Source organism: Callospermophilus lateralis, chromosome 3 (assembly GCF_048772815.1).
Source record: "Callospermophilus lateralis isolate mCalLat2 chromosome 3, mCalLat2.hap1, whole genome shotgun sequence".
NCBI classification, from domain to species: Eukaryota; Metazoa; Chordata; class Mammalia; order Rodentia; family Sciuridae; genus Callospermophilus; species Callospermophilus lateralis.
Window position 1 is genome coordinate 35320959 of NC_135307.1, and position 21716 is coordinate 35342674.

General features: G+C 37.9%; 1 protein-coding gene across 1 annotated transcript; it reads right to left on the reverse strand.

Annotated features, from left to right (window-relative positions):
• Positions 1–1886: 1886 nt before the first annotated feature.
• Positions 1887–21479, reverse strand: Dad1 (defender against cell death 1). The gene is made up of 3 exons (XM_076848153.2): positions 21175–21479; positions 12049–12223; positions 1887–2127 (listed from the first exon to the last, which is right to left on the reverse strand). Exons 1-2 carry the CDS (start codon positions 21383–21385, stop codon positions 12093–12095), a joined length of 342 nt encoding a protein of 113 aa, XP_076704268.1. The 5' UTR covers positions 21386–21479; the 3' UTR covers positions 1887–2127; positions 12049–12092.
• Positions 21480–21716: the final 237 nt, after the last annotated feature.

Below are 21716 nucleotides of genomic sequence, written 5' to 3' on the forward strand. Positions count from 1 at the left end.
TTATTATTCCCAGCATTTAACTTGTCTTCAAATTCAGATGTTTTTATTTGAAATACCTAGACTAAAATAATCCAGAAGTCTCTTGATAATGCTATGACATCCATATACTGAATTTTAAAGGAAATTTAAAAAGTGCTGGCTGTTACCAGCAGCCCAGCCAAGGGACCTTGCCTGAATCCTGACTGCTAAGACTCAGCCCCCTGTCTGCTTAAAAAGTAGGCAAATGATGGGGAAAGGAATTTCATGTAGTTTGATCAAACTGGGGAGCTTTGACTGTTTCTTATGTAGTGTCCAAATCCAGCCACCCAAGATACAGGCTGGTTATACATAGAGTGGTAACACATGGGCCAGAGATCCACAGCCAGATTTGTCAAGTTACATTGGAACACAGTTACACTCATTTTTAAAAAAGCCTGCTGACTCCTATCATGTTCTCAAACCTGAGTTTGTGTCAGGCAGAGAACTGACAACACAGAATTAACCCAAGCTTTTGACAAAAGTTCCCAGGTAACTGCAAAGTACACAGAAACTTGAAAACCACTGCCCTAGTTCAGTTCTTCTCAAATCTTAATGTGCACACAAATCAGCTGGGGACTTTGTTAAATACTCTGCTTCTGTAGTTTTGGAGTAATGCCTGGGTGTCTCCTTTACAGATAAACTCCTAGATGATGGTCAACACTGCTAACCAGTGACTACATTTTGAGTAGCAAGAATCAAAAGCCCTGCTCCCACAAGATGGCTTCACACTGAAATCACTTGAGTAGCTTAATCTCCAAAATCACTCCAAGGATTTAATTTATTCTGGTGTGACTCAAGCATTGGTATTTTGAGTTCCCCAGGTTGTGCTACTGTGTAGCCATGCTGGAGAACCTCTGGAGCATGACTCATTTGGGGATTTAGCTTTAAATAGTGGAACTCTCAATTTGGCTTGTTTCCCATATATGGCAACTCTATTGCACCCATGATGGCAACAGGGTAGTTTGCATGGTACATATAAATATGCCCAGAACTATATTCAGCCAGCAGAACTAAATTCTATCCAAGCTTTGTCATGAACTCTAATTTTTTTTAAGATGTTGATGAACTTTTATTCATTTATTTATATGCAGTGCTGAGAATTGAACCCAGTGCCTCACACATGCTAGGCAAGTGCTCCACCGCTGAGTTACAACCACAGCCCATGAACTCTGATCTTAAAATACAAATCTAGCTTGGACTTCCTCACCTATCTACTAAGGATTAGAACTCCTGAGAAACTTTTTTAAATATTTTATTTTTTGTTGTAATTGAACACAATACCTATTTTTATTAATTTTTTTAATGTGGTGCTGAGGATCGAACCCAGGGCCTCACATGTGCTAGGTGAGTACTCTACCGCTGAGCCACAACCCAAGCCCCCTGAGAAAACTGCAAGAATAAAATGAGAATGTCTGTGAAGATGTTATAGAGAATATCATACTCTACAAATCAACATACACATAAACCCCACTTTTTACAGTCTGCTTACATTGCCTAAGAAATGCACATTTCATTTTTCACCACTGAAGCATGTGAAACAAATGTAAATGTGAAAGCACACTCTTTAGTTCAATTTCTAACAAAGTGCTTAATGGTGCAGCTCCAGGAATGCATTGTGTCAGAAGAGCAGAACCACCTGTAACAATCAAAGAATCAGTAAAGGATTGCCTGCTGCAGGCAAAGGACAAAGGACTGCCATTTCACAGGTTGTCAGCAATGCCTTTTGTCATTAACTTCAAATACACTTAATAAAAGCAAACAAGTAGAGTCACAGTTACAAGTTACCAATTAATAAAGAGCTTATTAGCACACAGGAATGGGGGATTTTGACCAATAAAAAATAAAAAACAAAAAACCAGTCAGAGGCATAGGGAGGAGTAGCATGTAGTTTTTTAATGTGAAAGGTAAAAAGTTACAATTAATGGAAAGCAAAGATCATGTTAACAAAGTTCATTACAAAGCTGGTCTGACACAAGACAAAGAATTTCCCCAGGCTCTCCACCTGCAGACCAAATGAGAGTCAAAAGTTGAGTACAAATCTGAAGAATCTATGGGTGCGACAAGCTGCTGTCTCAAGACCTTTTATCCAAGGGACATCAAAAAGTGAACCTAAAAGAAAAAAACAAAAAAGTAAAATGTCTTATGACACTACAGATAGGTCCCCCAAATCCATGAGATAGTAATGGGGTTCCTAAGCTCAGAACAGAATTTAAGCCAAGCTAGAACAAACACAATGAGGCAAATATTTTTCACAGAGTATTTTATGGAGCAGTATCTATAAAAATAATGTTTAAAGCTAAATTCCAAGCCCACAAAGGCAAAACTAACTAGGTACTGGGAAACATGGACTCATAACTCCAATTCTCTCATTAGTAAGCTGTATTACTTTACATAATACACCTGCTGGCCCACAAATTCTTCAAGGTGAAGGAGTTGCAGTTTTACCTAAAGAAACTTTCTGATGTTAGAATGCACCTAAAGCACTGATTTTTAGCTTTGAGGAAGATAGAAAGAAAGAGAATTCAAGAAAGTAGGAAACAAAATTCAATCTCAGATTTAATAAAGGACCAAAGGAAAAGAAAAAAATTAGTTTTCATTTAAAGATAAGGTTATTTTGGGTAAAGTGAAAAATGACTCCAAGAGAAGTAGTTCAGCTGCTGCTACAGCAGGAGGGAACTGGGATCTGGAAATTGTGAGGTGTCACCATTCCAGAAAGACACAGCCTTCCTTTCTTGTCTTCAGAGTCAGCTTCCCACCTAGTGGACTCCATGATAGGTATAGCCAGAAACTAATCTCTTGCCCCTGGGGACTCCTTCCAATGTTTCCACAAGATGCCAATTTTTCAGCAACGTGCCAGTTACGCTGTAACTTTCTATATATGCCATGACTTGAAAAAGGTTGGGAACACTACCTTTCATAACTGGGCTACCCACCCCAGTAGGTAAAAAGGGCATCACCTTATTTTGCATACTAATTCAAGTGACTAGACATTCCAGCATCAGAGCTTCTATCCAGAATGCTTTCATTTCACTAATAATGACATTTAAAGATATGCTACATAATTGCAAAAGATTTCAGTGCAACTATGAGAAATGTGTAAAAGAAAAAAGCAAAAACAGGGAGCTAAGTGTTCACAGTGCTAAAGAAGAACAAATAGCCTATTAAAACTCACCTGTTCATTCCATCAAATTTGTTAAAACAAACTCTAATAACAGACTATGAACCAATACAATATCAGTTCTAATAACCAACAGTTCTAATGGTGAGAGAGGACTAAAGCCTAAGGCCATTTTAGTGAATAAATACATTGAGAATTATAAAAGGACTCCTGGTTTAATACAAAAGTCAATTTTTTTTTTTTTAAAGAGAGAGTGGGGGGGGGAGGGAAAGAGGGAGAGAGAGAGAGAATTTTTTAATATTTATTTTTTAGTTTTCGGCAGACACAACATCTTTGTATGTGGTGCTGAGGATCAAACCTGGGCCACACACATGCCAGGCGAGCGCGCTACCACTTGAGTCACATCCCCAGTCCCACAAAAGTCAAATTTTAAGATTTTATATTAAAATGTAAGACTATGAGGCCAGTCCATGTGGAAGGCAAAAGTAATTCATGATAGTAAAAGAGTCTCTTTTTTAGTGGTTTTCAGAAAATCCCGCTTACAAAGATATGCTCCCTTCTCTTAAGGCAAAGATATATTTACCAGACACTATTCCAAAAGCAGAAGTTCTAGAATTCTTTGAAATGATAGCTCTAGATTGAGGATATAACTTGCCTAGCAAGTGTGAAGCCCTGGGTGAGATCTCCAGTACCATACATACAAACACACACACACACACACACACACACACACACACACACACAAATTTAAAAAAAAAAAGCTAGTTCAACAAAATCAGACTATTCAACAGCTCAAAGAGTGGTTTTAACTGTTAACAAGGGGATAAAGGTTTTGGTAAAATGACTAATAAAACCTCCTCCCCTGATACTGAAATTTAGAAATGTGCAAAATGAAAGACACCTACTGAGAAAGTTAGCAGGACTTCTTGAGTCTATTTTACCCATGCAGAAAGGACAGTGACATTTGATCAGTCTGTTCTAATCATCTTAAAAGAAAGCTAGCATAACAAAGAACTGTTAAAAATAATAACTCTCTCTATAGATAGAAATGATAATGCCAGACAGGGTCATTTTTATTTGGAAGCGTATTCTTCTTTAGCTTCATCTCTATTCAGATGTTAGCACTACGCAGATATGATCAAATACTGAATTTTCCTTAGAATCCACCTCTTCCTGGACACCCAATTAAAACTGAAATTTGAAATAATGTAAATCAAAAACCATTCTGCAGAAATTCCAAGTTCAGAGCTCAATTTGAACCATAATTTTAGAAAACACAGATGAGATATTTCTAAAAATGAAAAGCACTTCAGAAATCAGCCAATTCTCTCATTTTAGAGATGAAGAAACTATAACTTCAATGTCTGACAAATTTGTCCAGAGCTGTGCTGTTCAACACTGCAGGGACTGGTAGTTTAAATAGGTGATTATTTAAACTTAGATAAGGGCTGGGGATGTGGCTCAAGCGGTAGCGCGCTCGCCTGACAAGCCTGCGGCCCGGGTTCTATCCTCAGCACCACATACATACAAAGATGTTGTGTCCGCCAAAATGAATTACAGTAGATGGGGTAGAGAGAGAAGATGGGAGGGGAGGGGATGGGGGATAGTAGAGGATAGGAAAGGTAGCAGAATACAACAGTTACTATTATGGCATTATGTAAAAATGTGGATGTGTAACCGATGTGATTCTGCAATCTTTGTAATGTTTTGAATAACCAATAAAAAAAAAAATACAAATTAAAAATCTCTCTCCCTCTCTCTCTCTCTCTCTCTCTCTCCTTTAAAAAAATAAATAAATAAACTTAGATGAAATAAGGTGCACACCTGTAATCCCAACTACTTAAGGAAGCTGTCAGGAGGAGCCTAAGTTCAAGGTCAACCTGGACAACTTGGTGAGACCCTATCTCAAATTTTTTAAAAATAAAAATGAGTCGGGGGTATAGCTCAGTAGATAGAATACCTCTGGGTTCAATCCCTAGTATAAATAACAACAACAATAATAAACTAAGAAGCTCAGTGATAGAGCTCTTGCCTACCACGTTCAAGGCCCTGCCTGGGTTCAATTCCAAGTATTAAGTAATAATAATAATTTAATTAAAAATTCAATTCCTCATGTACTTAGCCACATTTCAAATATTCAATAACCACAAGTGCCTAATGGTTACCACACTGGGCAGTGCAGACCCAGAATAGAAGATGCCAGTCCAGGTCATCCTCACTAGATTTAAGTCAGATCTGATCTGCATTTTCCTGCATTTCTCCTGAACCACATTAGAGATGCCCGACTTCGCAGAAATATTTCAAATCGCCTGTCTTCATCCTTTCTTATGAACCTCTTCTATTTCCCATTAAAAAAATGCAAGCTTGGGGCTGGGGTTGTGGCTCAGCAGTAGAGCACGTGTCTAGCATGTGTGAGAGCCTAGGTTCGATCCTCAGAACCACATACAAGTAAACAAAAAATAAAGGTACTGTGTCCAACTACAACTAAAAAATAAATACTTTTTTTAAAAAGCAAGCTTAATATCTTTAATGAAAATCTTCTAATGAGAAGATGTATACAGTCATCATTCCAAAGTCCTTGAACCTAACAGAAAGCAAATAATATAAAAGTTTAGAGTCCAAATGTCCACTATCAAGTTCATGCACAGTCATTTATTAGTTCCACAGCCAGGGAAAGTCAACTTAAATTCCACCGAGGTTTAATTAGTTTAGGTGTAAAATTGGAATACTATTTACTACTATCTGTCTACCTCCTCTCCTCAGGGTGGATGGTAAAAATCAAATGTATTAACGTAAGAAAAATTACATGTGGAAGGCATGTGAACCTATAAACTTGGTAATGTAATCAATGTTAAGACATTTTACAAATGTTATTTAATTTTATATAAGGCCTTATATAGAAAGTGTGCATTTTGTTGTGAACTTTAACATTTCACATTCTGTGAACAGATGGTGGAAATCTGGAAATAAGAATAAAAGCAACAACTGAAGGAAAAACAAAAGCAAAGCCCAACTTTTTTTCCCACAAAAACAGCACTATCCTCCTCAAACACAACAGGGATCATCACAAATTATATAATGGAAGGTTAGTTGCTCGAAAAGGCTTTGATTACTAGTCAGGCCACACACCTGTGTAAATAGGGAAACCAAGGCTCAGAGACAAGCTTAGTTGTCCCTTCAACTAATTAACCATAGAAAATCCACAGTGCAGGTCTTCCACCTTGTCATTACAACTGCTTCCCACTGCACAGCCTCTTTTATCAATATTTCCTTGACTGTTTTCTTCTATAGCACTTCCAAACACTCACTAAACAAGCATACACTAGGACTGTTAGTCCTGTGCTAAACCCTGAGGTCCCTACTCTCAGAAAACTTGAGAATCCAGTGGGAGAGAAATAGGATTGTGAAGGAACAGTTTTATAACGATGTGATAATGCAGCCTTAGAGGTATGCGCAGTGGACATGAGAGCCCAGAGGATCCTATACAACAGATAAAGAAGGGATGTCCTAGTATGGGATTCATCCACTCCAAGGGAGGAGAAACTGAGGCAGGGAGTTAGGACAGCAATGCAATTCATAAACACAAATCTACTTGATATTCTCCCCCTCCCAGCTTTGGTAGTCTTATGGACCAAATACAAAATAGAGTTCAGTCACCAAATACAAAGCCATCAATTAGTGTTCTTTTAGTAATAAAAAAAGCAGATTGAAGGTTTTAAAAATAAAAGGTAATTTAATCTCACCTTCCAATCAGGGGGGAAATGCGTTAGAAAAAAGGTAATATTGTGTCTACCTCAGAAGATTTTCTACAAATTCAGGATAATACCCTCTTGGAGAACTTATCTGGTGACTGGACCTAATTCAATATAAGGTAGAAAAGTCAAAGACAAAATAAAAATAGATCCCACATCAAAAAAAAATTTAAAGATTATTATCAATGGGAACTCATTGTTGAAAGCAATAAAAGGTCTAGAATGAACCAAAAAGAAAGCTCTTGAATTTAACAAGAAAAGAAAACACAGGTAAAAATCTGAGGATCTATGTGCACCTGTTTTTTTCTGTGTAATAAAACCCTTGGGCCACTCAAAGGTTCTGGGCCCTTTTGTTCCTAGTTCAACAGTGCCCACTTCTGGTCAGGCTATAAAGCAACCCCCAACCCAACATTTAAACCCACTTGGACCTCTGCTGCCCTCCTATGACTGGAAAAGAAACTGGGTTTTATCACAGAGGATCAGTGGTTTCTTCCCCCAAACTCTACTTTTTGTAGTACAATCTCTCAACAAAGGAAATGGACAATTCACTAGGTGGCAGCAGAGCTTAAAGAATAACATTTAGATTCCCTTCCAGAGGTAATTCTCTAGGTTACCATAGTTTGATAAATTCGAAAAGCCAACACAATTAATTGCATGTTTGTAAACAGTACTGTCAGCTTAAATGTTCTGCCTAACCCCACAATCTCCTTGCTCTAGCTCAGATTAAACACTACAGATGTTTAAGGACTGGAAGGAGAATGTCTCCATTAAAAAAAAAGAAAGCAATGGGGCTGAGGTTGTGGCTCAGCGGTAGAGCGCTTGCCTAGCACATGCAAGGCCCTCCCTGGGTTCCATCCCCAGCACCACATAAAATAAATAAAAGTATTAAAAAAAAAAAAAAAGGCAACATTTTATAAATTTTAGCCAAAGCATTTGGCATACAATCTCCCCAGGAGGTGAGCAAATTTCAGCTCAGGTTTGTCCCTCTTCACTGAGTTCACCTTTGCCTTTGACCCAAGGTCCACAGCAATATGAATTTTAATCTTCCAAATGTGACCAAATGTAACTATGTCCCTCTTTGCCTCATTTTCTTCAAAAACCTGAGATGATTTTTTTTTTTGAAAAGAACTTCAAAGAAAAATGGAAAAACAAAATAGAAAATAATTATGGGAAGCACATAAATTTAACACTCAAATCTAATGAGTCTATCATGCAGTTATTAAAATTTACTGCCATCTTAGTGCCAATAACTGATCGTTTCAGGTGTTCATGGATTCTTGGGGCTCAGAAGCATACTAGAAACATTTTTACTTTAATATTCTCATTTTTATGATAATCTAAAAAATACTGAGTCTAATCATAACCACCTAGATAGCCACCCCATAATCAGTATTACTAACAGAGCAAATTCTATCACTGGGTTTCTCAAACTGCTATCTTTAGACATGATTTCAGGAGACCATGAAGTCTCTGGAAAAGGTTTTATTTACTTATTTATTTTAATATTTATTTTTCAGTTTTTGGTGGACACAACATCTTTATTTTATTTTTATGTGGTGCTGAGGATTGAACCCAGCACCCCATGTATGCCAGGCGAGCGCACTACAGCTTGAGCCACATCCCCAGCCCAAGGAAAAGGTTTTATTAATATTCATTATATTAGTCCTGATTGACCAGAACTGCCATGAAGTTCAAGTCTTACAGGACAGGGAAGGAACTAGGACTAGAGAGGGACTCAAAGACAATATCAGCTGACTTTACAATGTTTCATCTGTTCAAAATCTGTCAATTCCAGGTAGTAGATATAGGAGTGCTTGTTATATTATCCATATTTTTCTACCTTTTCAAAATCGTCAAAATAAAATTAAAGAAAGGAAGGTCACAAGGGGAGGAGAGTGATAAAACATCTGGGCTACCTTTTTTTTAATTAATTTTTTAAATTTATATTTGACAACAGAATGCATTACAATTCTTATTACACTGGGCTACCTTTTTAAGCCTACTTCTTTAACTCTGAAATTGACAAATACCATAATATATGGTAAACAACTCTGAGTAAAAATAGGGCACAAAAATCATTGTTTTTTGAAGCAGGACTGTATTATCACACTTAATGACTATAATAGACTCTCTAAATCTCAGTTCCTGATCTGTCAATGCAAATAAGCCTACCCTTATGAAAATGAGATACAGAACAAGCACTTGAAGCATGGCACACAGTGAGCACTCAGTATCTCTTTACTTTCTTACTTTCCCTAGATCATATTTATTTTTTAGCTCAGGGCCATTTTCTTTTGATCTGACTTTTCTAATATAGCTGCTGGTTTTAAATGTCACCTTCAAATTCATGCAAGATCAGTTACACTATAGATGTTTATTTTTTTCATACCCAACTATCATTTGGAAAATATGGAGAACGTTCAATCTGTTTTATTTTACCTTCTAAGTTGGTATAAATGTTGAGAACTCACTTTGGAAACTATTTTTAATGTGTTTTGGTATACTGTACATATATCTGAGTTAAAACCACATAAAAGGGCAAATAAATGTATATTTAAAAAATTGAGAGGAGGACAGAGTAGGTAGTATATGTCAAATCAAAGATCTCTGTGGAAAATGCTTTGGGCAATCCCCCAGAGAAGAGAATTTTTCTATGAACATACTACTTTCTATAGAATGCAAGATTTTGCTGTACCTGGAAGATTTTGCTGTACCTTGGGCCCATAACTCCCAGATGAACAGGTAGGTCTAAGGTTGTTAACATGGTTTGCACCACACAGTTTCTCCTGAGCCTGCATTTTTGTCTGTTTCTGTCATAATTTTGAAATAGTAAGCTCTCTACAGCAGAGTCCTCCTCCAATCATAATAGTCCTAGAAAATAATTTTCCATGCTATCTCCCTGAGCATAAAGAATATCCTTGAAATGTTTGTTCTGTCACCTTCCTAAGTATATACCATGACTCATCTAGGAAAAAAAGAACTTTAGATATCTAGAGTAAGGCAACCAGAAGACTTATTTATGGCCTTCCCAACAGTCTATCAGAGAGCCCAAGAATTACTTGAAATATATACAAGCATAAGAAGGTCAAGGCTAGAGACTGCACTTCCTAGCTGCACTCCAGGTTGTACACTGGTAACAGATAACTGGTGAGAGCTATTATCCACTGGTCACACAACTCATCTGCTGTTCCTGCTCCAGATGGCACAGTAACTCCCTTCTCAGTCTCTCACAGCACTCTGCTCAAAACTCTTGGTAAGACTCTAACCATGTTGTATTTCAACTGTTATGTTTACATGTCTCCTCCTCCACTAGATTATTCACTTTTGAGGGCAGAAGCCATAGATTACTTCTCTTTATATTCTTAGTAACAAGGCACTGACTGGCAAATAGGGAGGGAAAAAGGGAGGGGTAGGTAGAAGGAGGACAAACTCAAGTCTTAATCAGGTCTCCAATGAGTGAAACTCTTAGGATAGTACAATAAAGTGGTTCTCAAAATTTTTTGAATGGAATAAACTACCTCTGCCAATTTAGCACTATCAAAAATGAAATCTTAAACAAACTGTAACATAACTATTTTTGAGGCAATTTCAAAGGAAAGGATTTTTGTAACATTATTAGTAACTCATTAATTCATGTCAGAAAATAAAGTATAGTCACTGTCATTGCATGCACTTTACACATGTTTGCTCTAACTCTTATATTAGACTTCCCCTGACTAGTACAAAAATTATAGCTTTCCAAGTTGTGATAAAGAGGTTGATCCTGGAATGTTTTTCCCCAAAATCAGTAATATTTCCTAAGGTTCTCTTTTCTCTATCAACTGGTAACAGCAGCATTAAATTTTGTAGAGTATGAGGTTGGGGTTATGGCTCAGTGGTAGAGCGCTTGCCTCACACATGCAAGGCCCTGGGTTCGATCCTCAACACCACATAAAAACAAATAAATAAAATAAAGTTATTGTGTCCAACTACAAAAAAAAAAATGTTAAAAAAAATTGTAGAGTAAAGGCAAAGACTGTATGTATTCATCAGTAAGCTGCATGAACACTGGGCCAAGAGTACCAATGGACAAAGGCACTTCTCTACAACCAGGTTATGTGGCTGGGGAACGCTACTGGATTGTTCTGAACCTCTGTTTTCTCATATATAAAGTCAATATACAATTTGGAAAACATCCATGAACTTAGTAGACCTTTAGAGTTTTGATTGGCAGGGAAGGAGAGGCCAAAGAGAATTTTTTTTTTTTTTTTTGGTGATGCTGGGGATTGAACCCAGGGCCAACTGAGCTACATCCCCAGCCCCAGAGAGAGCTTTTTGATTTCTATCAATCACACAGTTCTACTTCCACTCCAGTTTTCTATCAGAATTCTATATATGACCTTGTCTGGGTGGGGCAGGAGAGCTTCATGCTAAACCAAGGAAAATGGTAAATGAACTAAATGGCATCACACAAGTCTTTTCCTAAATTAATCCAATTTCCCCTTTAATTTCAGCATAGGACACACATCAGCAAAGGGCTACAGTCATTCATTCAACCTACAACATATGGCTTCAAGTATAAGTGCCATACTGGATACTATGAGAACAACAGCCCAGACTTTTAAGTCATTTGAGATGGAAATCAGAAAAAAATTTAAGAGCCAATCCAGCCATGCACAGTGGCACATGCCTGTAATCCCAGAAACTCAGGAAGCTGAGGCAGGAGGATGCTAAATTTGAGGCTAGAATGGGCAATTTAGTAAGATCCTGTCTCAAAATAAAATAAATAAAAAGGGCTGGAGGTTGCAGCTCAGTGGCAGAGCACCCATGGTTTAATCCTCAGTACCAAAAAAAGAAAAAAAAATCCAAAGGCAAAATCTGTAATTTGTGTTTCTTAAAAAATGAGCTATTTTCATAGTTATTGGTGTAGAAATTAATAAATTAACTATAGGCAACACTTATCTTCTGTTATCTTAAGGATATATAAAACAATAAGGAGACAATGACCCAGAGCAATAGCAGTGAAAGATCCATATTAATGCATACTTTAAAGACCATCTCAAAATTCTGCAAACCTCTCAGCAGCAATACAGGAACCCTGATAATTATGATTAAACCAGACCCATCAATTTCTCTTGCCAAAATCTACATGACAGGACAAGGACTATGATTATCACTTACATTACTTCAGTCTCCTACTCCTCAATTAAGTAACTGGGGAATATTCAGCCCACAAAGTTCATGACAACAAGGTGCAGGATAGTGCTGGCAAAGAGAAAATCAGCAAAGGCTCGCTCTGGGGAGATGCCTTGGAAATCTGCTTTGTTCTGTGGGTTGATCTGTATTCTCAGGCACACTGCAAAAGGAGAACACAAAAATAATTATTTAGAAGTTCAAAACAAATATGACTACTAATGAACACACATACATCCTATGATGCAACAATTCCAGATATTAATGTATTTTCACATGAAAAGGCACCTACAAGGATACCCATGATAGCCTCCAATAGGAAACAATCTCAATGTCAATCAACAGTAAAAATGATAAATTGTAGCATATGCAAACAATACAGCAATGAAAAGGAGCTTCTGCTACACACAATACAGATAAAATACACAAGTATCAGATATAAAAAGTACATGCCATCTGATTTATACATACATATCAGATGGCTTTATATATATAAAACTTAAAACTCTGCAAAACAAATCAGGATTATAGTTCTTTCATGAGAGAAAGGTGGCTGGGCAGATGCAAGGAGCCTTCTCAGGTACTGAAAATGTTCTATTATTTTTAATCTGTTATCTATTATTATTAGGTTGGCAAATTTTAAAACTTATCAAAACTTATCAAGTTGTACACTTAAGCTTCATAATCTTTTTTTTTTTTTTTTTTTTTTCCGGTACTGGGGATTAAACTCAAGGGCATTCAACCACTGAGCCACATCCCCAGCCATTTGTTCTTGATTTAGAGACAGGGTCCCACTGAGTTGCTTAGTACTTCACTTTTGCTGAGGCTGGCTTTAAACTTTCAATCCTTCTGCCGCAGCCTCCAGAGCTGCTGGGATTACAGATCTGTGCCACTATGCCTGACAAAGCTTCACAATCTTAACTGTTTGATAAAAAAAAGTTAAAGGAGTCAGGCATGGTGGTGCACACCTGTAATCTCAACAGCTCAGGAGGCTGAGGCAGGAGGATCACCGGTTCAAGGCCAGCCCCAGCAACTTAGCAAGTCCCTAAGCAACTAAGCAAGATCTTGTCTCAAAATAAAAAATAAAAAGAACTGGGGATGTGGCTCAGTGGTTAAGCACCCCTGAGTTCAATCTCCAGTGCTCCCCACAAAAAGGAAAAAAAGTTAAAGGAAAAAAAAATCTATTCTCAAAGTTACATTAAAAACCCCAAGTTTATTGAGGAAAAAAAAATTACCAAAAAACTCTAAGAATTTATCTCTTAATTTAAAGGCTTCTAATTATATCTAGACAAGGATGTAGCTGAGGCAGTAACAAAAGAGCTGGGTGAACAACAAAACAAAGTTATAGGCCTGGGGATACAGCTCAGTTGGTAGAGTACTTGCCTCGCAAGCACTTTTAAAAGTACAAATTATCTTCTAACAAAATATATGTATAATATACAGGAGACATATATATTATAAATATAACTGCTCATCCATGAGACCTTCCTCCTAGTTATAGATGAACTACTTTCTGATAGCTTCTTATTTGTCTCAAAAAAAGGTAGGAGACCTAAGCTATATAACTCTTAACAAAGAATTCGATGTTGCCACATTTATATACTCTTGAAGATTCTAACATGGCACATTAGCAACCATCACAACTGATTTAAAAAAAAAAGAAAGAAAACTCCAGGACTGCACTTTTTCAAAATACCTTTATGCCTGTGATAAATTATTACGCTGCTTAAGAAAATTCAAATTTGCTTTAGGCTAGCATCCATTCCATCACTAAGAAAAAACAAAGACCTGAAATCTAATCCAAAGGCCAGAAAACTATTAGACTAGTTCTCCTGACTCCATGACCATAGCAGCAGTTTTCATTATGTTTAAAAATGTAAACATAGCCAGGCATGTGGTACACACCTGTAATCCCAGTGGTGGGGGAGGCTGAAGCAGGAGGATCTCGAATTCAAAGCCAGCCTCAGCAATGGTGAGGCATAAGCAACTCAGTGAGACCCTGTCTCTAAATAAAATACAAGATAGAGCTGGGGATGTGGCTCAGTGGTCAAGTGCCCGAGTTCAATCCCCGGCATCCCCCAATCCCTCCAAAATGTAAACACTATGAAATTGCCACTGATCTTTTCAGGCACCCAAGCTCTTCAAAAATACAAAGGACACTAACTGAATCAAAAGCAACCAATTAAAATCCTGCTGTGAAAAGTTCAGATTTATTCATTCATTTGGGAGAACAAATGGAAATATCCATTAATATTTACGATGTTTTACCTTTTGACTAAGAAAACATTCTAACAGCATGTTTGTAAGTTGAAAAAAAAATGAAAACAGTGCAAATGCCATTCAGGGGATTATATTATACTACGAACAGACAATGAAATCACATGCAATTATTCAAAAGAATAAGGCAAATTTTCTATACATTGAAGTAAAGCTATACACTTTCATTAAGAAGGAAAAAACAGAATTACTCCATTCCATATTTCTCTTTTTAAAAATATTTTATTTATATGATAAAGTTAACGTTGGTTTTAGTTGGCTAGAAAATATCCAGAGAAATAAATACTAAACTATTAACGGTTGGTTATTAGTGTTTGGGGAACTTTGTGGGGACAAAGAAAAAACTCCTGGTGAAAGCTTATCTGCTTAAAATTTAAAATTGATGTTATCCTTATCACTGTAACCCAAGTTATTTCAATGACAACATAAGAATCAGAATTCCACAAGGATGGAAAGAAACTCAGAGATCATAAAAAACAAGCACTCCATGAGGTGGGAGGAGGTGGGTATGCTGAGGAGGCTGCAAGAATCACCTGGGAAGTTTTCCAAAGTATACTTACCATTTACAGAATCTGGTAAGCCACCCCCGGGGGAGATTACAAACCTTCCAGAGCCTGTGTTACCAATAAAGGTGTCACATCCCTCAGATGCACTGGGAACAAAAAAAAGTAAAGAATCTTGCCTGCTCAAAAAGCTCTTCCAGAAACAAGCCTTCAGCGTCTCCCTGAGCACTTCCAAAGATGGAAATTTACTACCTCCTGAGGCAGCCTGTTTCATTTTAGCAGTTCTAATTTAATCTGCCTCTCTAAATGTTCATTCATTCAGCAAAATATTTACTGAGCATTCTCTAAGAGTCATGCATTGTTACAGGTGCTGGGAATATGGCATAGAAAAAGACAGAAAAAGAAAGAGTCTGGCTCCCAAGGAACTTATATGTCTATGGAGAGAAACATAAAACAAATATTGTAAGTAAACAAACAAGGAAATATCAAATAGCAATATGTGCTATAAAGAAAATAAAACAGAATAATAAAGAGTGACTGGGAAGCTATTTTTTACTCAGTGGCCTCAGAAAGCCTCTTTAAGAAAGTGCTACTTAATATCAGTATCTGAAAGACAAAGAATCAACCATATAAAGATCTGGGGACAGAACATTCTAGATAGTTTAAAAAAAAAAAAAAAAACCTAACCAAACAGTAGTGATCAGCAGAAGACAAATCCTATAAGATTTTTAAATCTCAGAAAAGAGTCTGGATTTAGTTCTAAGTGCAATAGGACAGTATTTCAGGGGTTTGAGTAGCTGAGTAATATAAATGATTACACTTTTATTTTTCTGAGTCAGGGTCTCCCTGAGTTGCTCAGGTTGGCCTTGAACTTTCAAATTCTCCTGCCTCAGCCTCCCTCAGTCACTCCCTCAAGCATGCACCACTAAGCCTGGCTGATAATTTTTTTTTTAATTGGACAATATTAAAGAATGTTTGAATGAGAATGATCCAGTAGAGAGAGAGAAATTAATGATGCAGAATGGAGGGATAATTGCAGAAGCTGAATTCCTCAGAGACATGAGAAGACTAGATTCCCTGCATGAGTCAAGGAGCTGGCTGCGGACAGGAAAAGGACACATCTGCTTAAAATTTAAAATCATCTACCACCCATGGGAAGTAAGTCAGAGTGTATGGGAACAGCAGCAGGTAGGCTGTTATGATTCAATAGAAAGTAGAAGGATTCCTGCCTACTTTTATTGTTTTAGTTAAAAAAAAAAAAACTAAGATCATCAACTGAGAATAAGAAAAAGAGAAAAAATTCAAAAAGCATATATTGGCAAAGTAAACATTAGCAAAGCATTATTACAGGAGCACTGGGCAGGGTTTGGTGCCAACCATGTTCCCACTCTCACAAAAAATTCCCATCAACACCATATTTATAGTTACGTTTTTGCATCTCCCACTATTGTAAACTCTTTTAGAGTAGAGACCATGTTCCTGTGCTTCACCTTAGCAGAGAAACTAGCACATAATTGTTCAGTATTCCTTAAATTATTATATACAAATTCACAATTTAACATATACAGTATTAAGCACTGAGGATGAAGAGATGAAAGATGGTCCCTACCCTCAAAGGCTCACCTTTCAGAGGGAAAATAGGCACAACAGTAAATACAGTACCATCTATCTCCCTCCCTCCCTCCTCCACCTCCTCCTACTTTTCTGCCTCTCCCTCTCCTCCTCCTCCTGCTTCTCCTCCCTCCCTCCCTCCCCCTCCCTCCCTCCTTCCCTCCCCTCCCCCTCCCTCCCTCCCCTGCTTCCCTCTGCACAAACACAAAGAATGAAGCAGGAATACAGAAGATTTCAATCTGCAGGAAGAGTCAGGAATGGGTTCCAAAGGAAAGACCATCTAAAAAGCAAAGGAATATTAAGACAGTCAAAGAAAAGTAAAATAATAGCTTCAGATATCATGAGTATTGAGGGAATTACCTGTCAATAATGATGGAGCTTAAGGTACAAAGGAGACAGAGGCAAGAATTGAAGCTGGAGATATGGATTTGGCCAGAACATGAAAGAACCTGTGTAGTTTTTTGTTTTGTTTTGTTTTTTTAATTTTCTTTTGAGAAAAGAGACAAATGTGGAGAGTAGCACATCAGGTCTGCAAGTCAAATCAAGCCTGCAAATACAGCAGAAGAGACTTCAGAGGCTCGAAGGCCAGTAAGGCAAATTATAGTGGCCTAGATATGAGATATGAAAAACCTGAGGCACTGAGGATGAAGAGGTAGCAATGGACATGAAGATATTTAGAAACAGAATAATCAGTCACAAATATGGCAAAGTTCCAATCTCCTAGACGGCAGTTATGAGAGATAATAGGATCCACAAATTGGGTGGTCAATACCAAAAGAAATGCTGCACTTCAGTCCACTCAGCCTAATAGCTCCCTCCGACCCATGCTGGATAGTCTCCTTGCCTTTCAAATTCAATTTCTTTGGAATATGTAAACTAAGAGTAACAAAAGTATTTCCAATGAAAAGCCAAAATTGTTTCAAAGGTTAGAAAGAGAATAGACCAAAGTTGAAACTGATTTCAGGGACTGGGAATGTAGCTTAATAGGTGAAGCACTTGCCCAGCATGCACAGGCCCTAGGTTCAATTCCCAGCACAGACCGCCCCCCACATCCCTATTTCAAGACCCTAAGATTTATTTTAAGAACACTCTTATTGATTTCAAGACCTAAGAGTAAAACCTGACTTCAACACCTAAGACTTATTTTAAGAACAGTCTTACTGTTTTACACATGTCCACCCTAAATAGCACTTTAAATAAACAGAGATTTCAGTTAGGCAGAAAAGAAACTAAAAGGGCTTCCAATACTGGAATGTTACTCTAAAAAGGGATGTATGTCCCCCTCTAGCAATATTTTAACCATAAGATAAACAGCTGTTGAGGATGTTTGAAATCCATCTGGAAGAAGAAACATATTCTAAGGTTCTTTTAAAGCCTACTATACATATACTCATATGTGTTTAAAGCCTACTATACCATACATATACTCATATATATGTGTATATATACACACACACAAATATGTGTAACATATTTATAAATTACTATCCCCCTACACCTAGCTCCTTCCTGAAACCATGACTAAGTCTCCTGATCATGAGATGAGGGAACACAACAGACCATCTCATACCACTGGAACCAGATAATAGAGGTTTTTATTTTGTTTTGTTTTAATATCACAGCATTCTAAAACTGGCTTAAAATGCACTGATCAATTTTTCCAAATAGCATATGCTAAATTAACCCATGCAGAGAGAACAGAATAAAGTGCCAAAAAAGAAATTAGGGAAACAGATTAAAGAACTTCACCCTCCAATTCATTCTACATACGTAACACCAATTTTAAGTCTCTCCTTTACTACGATTCTCAGATGCTCTTCCTTATCCACATATGGTACAAATTCTTTGGCCTGGATCTCAAAGCTTCAGCATCTAGCATCATCTAATCCTTCACCATAATCTCCTACAATACCCTTTCTCTAGCCATACTGGCAACCTCCATTCTCCTACACACACCACACACATACACACATAAAAATTAGAAAGCCTGCAAACAGATACAAGTTTTCCTTTCCCAAAAATGAAGAAAGGATATGCATCAAAATTTAAAATTTCTAATTAAAACTAGTTTTCAAATAATGACCTTGGCTAGCAAAGGAGGTAGGATTTAGTAAACTCAATGATGTCAAAAGCAACGCAAATGATACCCTTCTATGGCAACAATGAATTGTCATGAATCTTTTTTCTGAAGCCACTCTTATTTCTCTGTCCCTATTACCTGTTATCTCACAGATTTGGAAACCTCGACCCCCCCAACTCCCATATCAGCCTTAAGACTAATATGTCTCTTCTCTAAGCATTCTCCTCAATAACAAGGCACCTAGTTCCCATTAGAGAGGAGGACAGTGTGCCAAGGCAATTTTATCCTCAACAAGCTCAAAAATGGGACTTGGTGTAAGTAGAAGTCATCTGCTCAAAAAACTTTTGATTTTTAACACACTAACCTATCAATAGTCCATGTCCACTCTTCACCAAAACACTCTTTTCCATGTGGCCCTGAAAAGTCATCCTTAACCCTAGAGTCTTACAAAGTCATCTTTTAAAAAATATGCTTTAGGGATTTGCCTCAGGAAGACTAAAATCACAAAACCAAACTAATCAAGAGGTTTGACCTCTTGATTGGATAATAAAATTCTTATAGTTAGTATTGAGTGTTCATATTCTTATAGTTAGTATTGAGTGTTCACAGAGAAAAGAAGGCTAGGATGCTGCCACAGGTCTTGGTCCTCAAAACTCAAAAATGGTAACTAAATGTCTAATCAACCAGCTAATTCTGCAATTCCAGACCCAGACCCAGACCCAGTTAGCACACAAGTCCTTACACCAATTTTTAAGTTCTGAGAAGTAAAAATATCTCTGGTGTGTCTTAATTAGCACATTTTAATTAATGCATTTTACAGATCTAAAACTTTAAGCAGGCCACGGACCTAAATCATCTCCAAATGATTCTAACACTGTCTTTTGTCTGTGGCCCAACCAGATTGTAAATGCTTTGAAAATAAGAAATATACCGCTCTATTCCCCTTCTCGGACTATTCCCAAAAGACCTAAAAAGAGCATACTGCAGGGATACAGCATCATTAATGTTCATAGCAGCACAATTCACAATAGCTAGACTGTGGAACCAATCTAGATGCCCTTCAATAGATGAATGGATAAAAAAAATGTGGCATATTACTCAGCACTAAAAAATAACAAAATCATGGAATTTGCAGGGAAATGGATGGCATTAGAGCAGATTATGCTAAGTGAAATCAGCCAATCCCTAAAAAACAAATGCCGAATGTCTTCTTTGATATAAGGGGGGCAACTCAAAACAGAGCAGGGAGGAAGAGCATGAGAAGATTACCATCAAACAGGGATGAAAGGTGGGAGGGAATGGGAGAGAAGGGGAACTGCACTGAAGAGGGAAGGAGACCCGCATTGTTATACAAAAATACATATAAGAGGATGTGAGGGGAAGGGGAAAAAACAATGAAAGAGAGAGAAATGAGCTATGGTAGATAGGGTAGAGGAAGGGGAGGGGAGGGCGGGGGATAGGAAGGGGATAGGAAGGGCAGCAGAATACAACAGATACTATATGGCAGTATGTGCAAACGTGGCTGTATAATCAATGTGATCCTGCAATCTGTACATATGGGAATAATAAGAATTCATACCCCATTTGTAACAAATGTATGATATATGATATGTCAAGATCAATGTAATGTTTTGAGCAACTAATAAATTTCTGATGTTAAAAAAAATTAAAATTAAATTAAAAAATTAAATAAAAGATAAAAAAAAAATAAAGAAACATACAATTGATAGCCTGCCTAATGATCACACTGAACAATTCTGGTATGTTTTCAAAGTTAAGTAGTAGTCAAAACCAGTTTCTGGAATAGCCCATGTAGTGGCCACTTATAAACTGGACTGGCTAACACTCCAGGGCCAAGCCTGTTCTCAGTTTTCACTGCATCTGGTTGGGCAAGAAAGGTCATATTTCGGTAAAAATTTATGGAGGCAGTTCTCATTAAATATGGCAGTTCAGCCAGGCATGGTGGGCCAGGCCTGTAATCCCAGTGGCTCAGGAGGCTGAGGCGTGGTGGGCTGGGGATGTGGCTCAGTGGTTAAGCACCCCGGTTTCAATCCTGGTACCAAAAAAGAGGAAGGGGGCATTTTAAATGCTGGGAATTTAAACAGAAAACTAAAACATAATTATGTGAATAAAAATCGAGTTCAGGATAATGAAAAAAGTAGGACAGCTTCATCCACAAGAAATAAGTGGGAGCAGCTAAAAGCTAAAATCAAATAAGTACGGGATCAACAAGCAAAGCACCCATATTTATTTTCATCACACTTTAACTTAAAATTTTCCCCAGAGATCACTAGCGGTTAGGCCTACTTGAGAGAGAGAACTCAGGGTTGGATTTTTCATTTAAAAGTCTACCAAATTGAAAGTTATGTTAAAGTTAAGTGAAAGTTGGAATTGGATTTTTCCCTGGACCAATATGAAGTGCAGGGATCACAGGTGGAGCAGCGACATGAAGTTGTCTTCAGATATTAAATTCCAGCTCCTAAACGGCTGTTTAGTATTGGAAGACTGACAGACAACCTCTCTGGGCCTCAATTTCCCCACTTACAAGAAGAGTCCTGTTCAGACTCTTCCGAAACTTTACAGGGCGAGAACAGAACTGCTCATCAAAGTAACACGCTATTGTTGTGATTACTTAAGAATTACCCGCTAGGATGAAGCTCCCCACACAAGAGATGAAGCCCGAGAGGAAAGAGTTGAAGGGGAAAGTCCCCACGAGGAGACAGTAACCGAACTGCAGAGCTCCGGTCAGCAGTATATACAGAAGATAAGCGTCCAGCAACTTCAGCCGCTGCGGAGTGGAGCTCAAGTACTCTTCTAAGAACCGCGAGATGACCGACACTACTGACGCGGACATGACTACCACGCTGGGATCTCCGGGCCGATCGACCCAAACTCCTTGAGAATCCGACGTCCACAACCAAGGCAGCGTTTGCGCGCGCGCAGTGCGGCTGCCCAGCTCCGCCCCGCCCCCCAGGAGCCAATTTGCGCAAGCGTACAAGCAGGGAGAGGCGAGAGACAACTAATGCGCAGACGCAAACTGCATCCACACAGTGCGAACTACGGCCAGAAATAGTGAACGCGTCTGCGCGCAGGGTACGTCAATGGGCTGGAGACGTGTCCTCTTTTTATTCTATTTCCGCCGTCCGTTTGGTTGCTCTGGCAACAAGATATTGTGGGAGGAAGAG